At 40.8% G+C, this 8,284-nt stretch overlaps 3 protein-coding genes across 3 annotated transcripts; 2 read left to right on the top strand and 1 right to left on the bottom strand.

Moving 5' to 3' along the window:
• Window positions 1–4,381: 4,381 nt before the first annotated feature.
• On the bottom strand, window positions 4,382–4,806 carry LOC105805693 (histone H2B type 2-F). The gene has a single exon (XM_012638626.1). The coding sequence runs from the start codon at window positions 4,803–4,805 to the stop codon at window positions 4,425–4,427; it is 381 nt and encodes a 126-aa protein (XP_012494080.1). The 5' UTR covers window position 4,806; the 3' UTR covers window positions 4,382–4,424.
• Window positions 4,807–5,104: 298 nt separating this feature from the next.
• Window positions 5,105–5,557, top strand: LOC105805680 (histone H2A type 1). Its single transcript, XM_012638610.1, has one exon. It carries the CDS (start codon window positions 5,106–5,108, stop codon window positions 5,496–5,498), a length of 393 nt encoding a protein of 130 aa, XP_012494064.1. The 5' UTR covers window position 5,105; the 3' UTR covers window positions 5,499–5,557.
• A 1,526-nt stretch (window positions 5,558–7,083) lies between these two features.
• Window positions 7,084–7,494, top strand: LOC105805676 (histone H3.1). The gene has a single exon (XM_012638605.1). The coding sequence runs from the start codon at window positions 7,084–7,086 to the stop codon at window positions 7,492–7,494; it is 411 nt and encodes a 136-aa protein (XP_012494059.1).
• Window positions 7,495–8,284: the final 790 nt, after the last annotated feature.

Here is an 8,284-nt window from a genome sequence, read left to right as displayed (position 1 = left end):
TAACTGATAATAAATACTCAGAAGATTCCTCTACTAGTTCCAAAAGGGACTAATGGTACTTTCTTTTTCTCCCACAAACTCAATGGAGCAAAGAAAACCTTATGACTACTAGATTAATTTAACAAATAACTTAAGAGTCTGCTTCATTTAAATAACCATACAATGTTAAATTGGCATCTATAGTTGTGTATACCATATTTCAGAATTTTACTTAATAAGCCTTTCACAGTTCATATCTAGTTGTTTTTATCTAGAAGTCCTGTCATCATTTTGAGAAGCCTGCACATAATAGAAGGAAGCCCTTGGAACAGTGCTCAGTCATAGACTACTTACCTAGTCCCCTGTGCTGCTTCCCTCTGCCTACTGCTGCAGACTCTTGGCCCTAATACACTTCTGCTTCCTTGAAGGTGACACCTTTTCTTACTTCATCTGCCTACAATGCTGTTTTGCATTCTTCCTACCCCCATCAGTAATATTATTTATTCTGTGCTCCTTAGGGTTTTCATACACATCTCTACTAAAACAATTATCTTATCATAATGTGTGTTTTACCTGTATTTAAGGGAAGGGATTCTTTATACTATTTATTTATGGATGGACATTGCATACATATGATTCAAAATTCAAAGACCATAAAAGGGTTACAATGAAAAGATCTTCCATCCATCACTATTCCCAGGTTATCCAGCTTCCTTTCCTCAGAGGCAACCACTGTTAGCAGTTTATTTATTAATAGTATTTTTTCAGAAATATCTCACATTTATACACACACACACTCTTCTACTGCACATTATCTTGTACCTTGCTTTTTTGCACTTGACAAGAAATTTTCGAGATCATTACATATCAGTACCTGGAGAGGCCATATAGTATACAGTCATTATAAATATGGATTCCGAAGCTACACTGTGGTTTTAAATCAAGTTTTCACTACTTTTTGGCTGTTGTCAACCTAAATTGCAAACAGAGAGAGGCTCTCTACAATAAAATTTATCCGAGAATAAAGCATTGCAATGGGAATACACATGCCATAGTAAACTACGTGTGTATTCAGGAAGGTAAAGGAAGGCAAAGACTTTTAAAGGAAAAAAATGAGAAGGATTATGTAATTGTTTTGAAATAATAACCCTTGGCTACAAAGATCAATAATAAGGGTGATTTCAGTCTGAGGTTGGATAGGCAGTTATAGGGCAGATGTCCTTATAGAAGTATTTTTTTGTGTAAGGTTGTGGGTTTTGCAGTCTTTTGTGATAATTTTTGTTATCAGGCATATAAGCATGAGAACTCTCTCTTCATAGCCTTCCCAGCAATATTTGTCAGAGTTTTCTAAACATTCAGGACTCCCTTTTGATTTTGACAACTTCGACAGTGTGTAATTTCAGATACTCCACCTCTCTGAACACCCATTTTATGATCTGTAAAATAAATATAATATTAATAATAGTAACTTCTCATAAAGTTGTTATGAAAATTAAATGATTTAATGTATATAGAGGACTTTTTAGACATTATCTGGCACATGGTAAGCAATAAATAATTATTATGAAAAAGCCTTCTGTCTTGGTTTTACTACCAGGTAGGATGATGTACTGTAATTTATTGCTGATCATTTGCATTTCTTCCAGTCTCGTACTACAAATTGTGCTGCTGAAAAACTGTGTACATATTATTTTGCATCTTTTCAAAAATAGTAAATCCCCGGTGGTGGAATTTCTGGGTGTAAAGATATATGCATTTTTAATTTTGACAGATATTACCAAATTTGTCTTCATGAAAGTACTACCAGTTTGCATGGTCATCAGCAATGACTGAGAATTAAGGTTTGGGAGGCTTATTCAGGATTTTCCATTCCTTTCAGAGAATACAATAATTGGCCTGTAGTGAACAGAATATGCTTAATGAACTGTTAGTTAACTGGATGGTAAAGAGTTCAGGAAATACAGTTGTGTTTTGTTCACAGTGAGAAACACATTTACACATCTGCCATGGCATCTTGTTTGCTACTAACGTCATTAAATATTAGAAGAAGGCAAAGTGTTAAGTTTTACTGATCACTTTTAACTGGTCTATCACAGTTTTTTTTAAATTATTATTTATTTATTATTCCAGGGTTTTGTGAGGATACAAACATTGTAGTTACACTTTATGTCTTTGCCTCGCCCAAAGGCATGCCCTTCCCTCCCTTTAGTGCTCCCCGTGTCCTTTAGTTGTAGATTTGCCCCCCCATCCCCCTAATCCTTAGAGAGAATTTCTGCCATGTGATCAACCTAGTGTTGATCAGTTAGTACCAATTTGATGGTGAGTACAAATGGATCCTGTTCTTCTGCTCTTGTGGTGCCCCACTTTGGATAATGGGCTTAAGTTTAATCAGGAAAGTATAAGAGGTGCTAGATCACTGTCATTTCTTATGATTGAGTAATATTCCATTGTAAACATATACCAAATTTTGATAATCCACTCATGGATTGACGGGCACTTGGGTTGTTTCCACATTCTTGCAATAGTGAATTGTGCTGCCATAAACATTCGGGTGCAGATGTCTTTATCGTAGAATGTTTTGTGCTCTTTTGGGTAGATGTCTAATAGTGCTATTGCTGGATCGAATGGTATTTCTATTTTTAGCTCTCTGAGGTATCTCCAAATTCTTTTCCACAGAGGTTGCACTAATTTGCAGTCCCACCAGCAGTGTAAAAGTGTTCCTGTCTCTCCACATCCTCGCCAGCATTTGTTGTTTTGTGTTTTTTTGATAGAGGCCAATCTCACCCGAGTTAGGTGATACCTCATTGTGGTTTTGATTTGCATTTCTCTAATGATTAGAGATGTTGAGCATTTTTTTATATGTTTGCTGGTCATTATTCTGTCTTCTTTTGAAAAGTTTCTGTTCATTTCCCTTGCCCATTTGTTGATGGGGTTGTTTGATTTTTTCTTGTTGATTTTTTTGAGTTCTAGATAGATTCTGGTTATCAGCCCTTTATCAGATGTGTAGAGAGCAAATATTTTTTCCCATTCTGTGGGCTGTCTATTCACTCTAATGATAGTTTCCTTGGCAGTAAAGAAGCTTTTTAATTTGATTAGATCCCACTTATTTATTTTTGTTGCTGCGGCGATTGCTTTGGGGGTCTTCTTCAAGAATTCCTTGCCTAGGCTGATGTCTGAAAGGGTCTTCCCAACATCTTCATTTAGAATTCTTAAGGTTTCCTGCCTTAGGTTTAAGTCTGTTAGCCATCTTGAATTGATTTTTGTGAGAGGTGAGAGGTGGGGGTCTAGTTTCAGTCTTCTGCATGTAGCTATCCAGTTCTCCCAGCACCATTTATTGAAAAGAGATTCTTTTCCCCAGTGTATGTTTTTGTCAGCTTTGTCAAAGATTAGATTACCATATGCAGATGGTTTCATCTCTGGATTCTCAGTCCTGTTCCAGAGGTCAATGTCTCTATTCTTGTATCACAGTTTTTTTTTTTTTTTCAGAATTTGGAAAAAGTATTTACAAAATATTACTCGTTTTGTTAATGCCTTAATACAACAGGATGGCAGAAAACCATTAATAGGAATTGGGCCAGAGCCCTGTTGATTTACTGGCTTTCTCAAAGAAAAAGTCTTTACTATTGCAATAATACATCTTCACATACATCATCTCATGTGATTCTGGTACACATACAAAGATAGAGAAGAAAGGGAAAAAAAATTGAGTGACTAATAGCTGCTAATCTCTCAGAACCGCCAGCATCACCTTTATCCAAGACAGCCTTGGCGCCAGACGAGCAGCCTGAACTGGCATCTCCTCCTTCACCTTGGTTAGTAACAGAAAAAAAGGGCGGAACTATAAAGAGAAGGCTTGCCGGACCGCATGTCTCTAGTTTTCAATTTGGTCCGAAGAATTTAAGTAAAGGCCAGCCTTACACTTTCCACGCCGTTTTTTGATTTTTTTGTCCATTCTTAACGTTGTCTAGTGGCAGGAAGAGGGGAAGGGTTGGGGAGCTAAGCGTCACCTCAAGGTCTTGCACGATACTATCCAGAGTATCACCAAACCCGTCATCCAGCTACTGGCTCGGCGTGGTAGGGGCAATCGTATCTTCGGCCTTATCTAGGAAACTCGCGGGGGCGTTCACGGTGTTTTTGGAGGATGTGATCCGCAACGCTTTTACTTGCACCGAGCTTATGGAATATTTTCATTTGTATTGGTACTTTTCAGGGCCACCCACGTTTTTGGAATAACTGGATAACGTTAGTCTCTGCGTTTGTGTGCTACACAAGACAGTAAGTGAGCAAGCATAATGGACTCATGTGGCTAGAGGAAACCCAGTGAGCTCAAATTTTTGCCTATGACCCCTCACCCCTCACAGCTGACGAAGCATACCAGCTCTTTCTCAGGTAGTTAAGTGGCTCTGAAAAGAGCCTTTGGGTTTGACAATGCCTTCACGAGAAATTTACTTGGAGCTGGTGTACTTGGTAACCGCCTTGGTACCCTCAGACACGGCGTGCTTGGCCAGCTCTCCGGGCAGTAGCAAGCGCACCGCCGTCTGGATCTCCCTGGAGGTGATGGTCGAGCGCTTGTTGTAATGCGCCAGACGAGAAGCCTCGCCGGCGATGCGCTCGAAGATGTCGTTGACGAAGGAATTCATGATTCCCATGGCTTTGGAGGAGATGCCGGTGTCAGGATGAACCTGCTTAAGCACCTTGTACACATACACGGAGTAGCTCTCCTTGCGGCTGCGCTTGCGCTTCTTGCCATCCTTCTTCTGGACCTTAGTCACTGCTTTCTTAGATCCCTTCTTCGGGGCTGGAGCGGACTTCGCTGGCTCAGGCATGACGAAAGAAAACCAGCAAGCAGGAGACAGAGACAAGCGACTACCCTCTATTTATAATGGTTTAGGCAAACGAAGTGGGGTGGAGGTCTATGGCGATTGGTGGTTATCCGTCCATGCGTCAGATGCCAGTTTTGCCCAATCAAAGTACGTATCCTGCATAATCCCGTTCCATTGGTCTAAATGAAAATCAAATGTCAGCCAATCACACAGCTCCCTTTTCGCGCCCAGCAGAGGCTATAAAATCTGCGTTTTTACATTTTCTTTTCGGTCTCTACTGGCAACACTCACAGGTGTTTCGGTATGTCTGGCCGTGGGAAACAGGGAGGTAAAGCTCGCGCCAAGGCGAAAACTCGCTCTTCCCGGGCCGGCCTTCAGTTCCCTGTAGGCCGTGTCCACCGCCTTCTCCGCAAGGGCAACTATGCCGAGCGGGTCGGAGCCGGCGCGCCGGTGTATCTAGCTGCGGTGCTGGAGTATCTAACCGCCGAGATCCTGGAGCTGGCGGGCAACGCGGCCCGGGACAACAAGAAGACTCGTATCATCCCTCGCCACCTGCAGCTGGCCATCCGCAACGACGAGGAGCTCAACAAGCTGCTGGGCAAAGTCACCATCGCGCAGGGCGGAGTCCTGCCCAACATCCAGGCCGTGCTGCTGCCAAAGAAAACTGAAAGCCACCACAAGGCCAAGGGCAAGTAGAAATCTGGGTTACTTTGCAGCGATTTGAACGACTCAACAGAATCAAAGGCTCTTTTCAGAGCCACTACAGTTTCCTGGGAAGAGCTGAGCACTCTCTACGTAAACGCTTAACAGCTAATGAGACTAGTCTCCGATAGCCGTTTAAGTGGAAGCAATCTTGTTAGTTTTCCTTTAACCTGCGCAATCTTTAAGTTTAAGGGAAAGTGGACTCATGTTTGCAAAAATTAATGAAATCCGATCGCTGTTTTCGTCGAGTGAGCTTTATCAAAGTACTACATGGAGTTATATTTTAATGGTTAATTATCAGGATTTACCACCTCTCCCTCCAACAGTCTTGAGCCTCTTAAAAACCAAACTTATAATGATGAGCGCTTGTTTTAGGGTCAAATGTAGCAATCTTTAAGATATACTTATTTTCTGGGTCTTAGCAAATAAAAACATCCCGAGGATGCAGAGTTTAGCCCAAACCTCTATCCTAGGCCGCTGGCTATTTTCTGGATCCCTTATTTCCGAGAAAACCTAGTCCACCGCCAGGATAATTGAATCAGTTTCGAATTGGTCATAGTCAATTAATTGGGTTAATTGAAACAGTTAATTGAGTTATTTTTGGTGCCAGGTAATTTTCTTATTTTATTTGGAGCGTTTTCAATAAATTTACTGAAAATTGAAGAGTTATTGAAGAGTTTTCTGAGATTTCTTACCACCATTCAAGTTGATTTATTAATATAAAATAAAGTTGAGATGATCATTAATTCCTTTGAGCATGCAGAATTCTACTTTAAAAATATATTAGACTTCATCTTTTTAATCTAATTTAAATCAGATCTTGATGCACTTATGGAATAAATTCTTTAAGAGCAAAGAAATTACATTTCCAGAATATTAGAAAAATAAATTGTGCTGCAATGGAATTATTTTTATATTATATAAAGGTGAAAAGTTCGTGTAAGGGTATGTTTATGAAATTATTAGGCTTTGAATTCCTCACATGCAAATCAGATTTTCTTGGTGAAAAATAAAAAAAATTCTTAAGCGTTCGAAGGACAGAAAATTGAGAGGAGGGAATATAGGGCTGTGCTGTCCAGTGTGGTAGCCACTAGCCAACTGCGGCTAGTGATCATTGGAATTTGGTAGTCTGAAATAACAGGTACTGTACGTATAAAATACATGCTGGATTTAAAAGTGTCAAAAATGTAAAATATCTAACAATTTTTTATTGATTACATATTGAAATATATTGGATTTATTAAACAAATTATTAAAACTAATTTTTCCTGGTTTTACTTTGTTCTAACGTGGCACCTAGAAATATTTAAATTATTATGTCGCTCAAATTTATTTCCACTTGAAATGGCTAGTACATAGAGAACAACTGTACAGAGAATAGAAAAAAACAATATGGAGGCCATTGACAATTTAGGATATCAGAGGACTTGGAGAACAAAAAATATGTATATACGTATTTTGAATCCTTGACCAATCCAATTACCGTTGGGGCTTGCCTAGTTTTATCCAATCAGCTTCAGGTTCTCACTATAAATATGCGGCCAGGCTTTTCTCGTCGCTTGAATCCAGCTATTAAACCATGGCTCGCACGAAGCAGACAGCTCGCAAGTCCACCGGCGGTAAGGCGCCGCGTAAGCAGCTGGCCACCAAGGCGGCGCGCAAGAGCGCCCCGGCCACCGGCGGCGTGAAGAAGCCCCACCGCTATCGTCCCGGAACCGTGGCTCTCCGTGAGATCCGCCGCTACCAGAAGTCTACAGAGCTGCTGATCCGAAAGCTGCCGTTTCAGCGCCTGGTGCGTGAGATCGCGCAGGACTTCAAAACAGATCTGCGCTTCCAGAGTTCGGCGGTGATGGCGCTGCAGGAGGCGTGTGAGGCTTACTTGGTGGGGCTCTTCGAGGACACCAACCTGTGCGCTATCCATGCCAAGCGTGTCACTATCATGCCTAAAGACATCCAGCTTGCGCGTCGTATCCGTGGTGAAAGGGCCTGAGTCTCAAGGACGCCCCAGCTGTATCCTCAAAGGCTCTTTTCAGAGCCACCCACATGCGTGCTTGAAAAGATCTGTTTCTCTGCGTAAAATCCTGGTACTTGTTTTGTCTGTGGCAGATGGGTCCCATCATCTAGACATTTTGCAATCTTAAACGTCTGAAATTCATCCTACCGCTGTTAAAATGTAACCTACTTCCCAGCACGTATTACCCACCTCACCCCACCGGCCACCTATGCTTCAGTTTTGAAAGCATGGTACCTCAACCTATTTTTCTGCAAACTTGTAGTGTGTATACTTAGGAAATCATACCTTAAGGTCATATTAAGGTATTGTTAGAAAAATTAAGGTTAATACAGTTTGTGTTGCCTAAAGTGAAAGTATTTTTTTCCACATTTCTTCCTGAGCTGTTTTGTTTCTAGGACTGAATTCAGTATTTGAAGCTGGTATCTGGATCTGCTAAAGTTTCTTCAGTGTGGTTGATGACATGGTTTGAGGGTCAAGAATCATTTGCAGGGAGAGCCAGCCAGCTGATTCCCTTTGAAGCCTCTAGTAAAAATTTGTGTGTGTGTGTGTGTGTGTGTATGTGTGACAGAGAGAGAGAGAGGGAGAGAGAGAGAGAGAGAGAGAGAGAGAGAGAGAGAAGAGATTTACTGTTGAATTTTGAGAACAGGATAAAACACCTCTCTTGGGTCTTTGCTTAAATGTTACCTTCTCATGGCCTTGTCTGACTATATAAATTAAAACTATAATCCCCACTAATTTGTTCACCCTACAATTTATTAGCATAAGT

The sequence above is a fragment of the Propithecus coquereli genome, unplaced genomic scaffold, assembly GCF_000956105.1.
Source record: "Propithecus coquereli isolate 6110/MARCELLA unplaced genomic scaffold, Pcoq_1.0 Scaffold131, whole genome shotgun sequence".
Taxonomy (NCBI): Eukaryota; Metazoa; Chordata; class Mammalia; order Primates; family Indriidae; genus Propithecus; species Propithecus coquereli.
Note: the sequence above shows the minus strand (reverse complement) of the source record. Positions and strands in the feature narration are given on the sequence as shown.

Excerpts from the sequence above, each read along its gene's own strand:
- LOC105805693 (XM_012638626.1), bottom strand. The coding sequence starts at position 4,805 with ATGCCTGAGCCAGCGAAGTCCGCTCCAGCCCCGAAGAAGGGATCTAAG.
- LOC105805680 (XM_012638610.1), top strand. The coding sequence starts at position 5,106 with ATGTCTGGCCGTGGGAAACAGGGAGGTAAAGCTCGCGCCAAGGCGAAA.
- LOC105805676 (XM_012638605.1), top strand. The coding sequence starts at position 7,084 with ATGGCTCGCACGAAGCAGACAGCTCGCAAGTCCACCGGCGGTAAGGCG.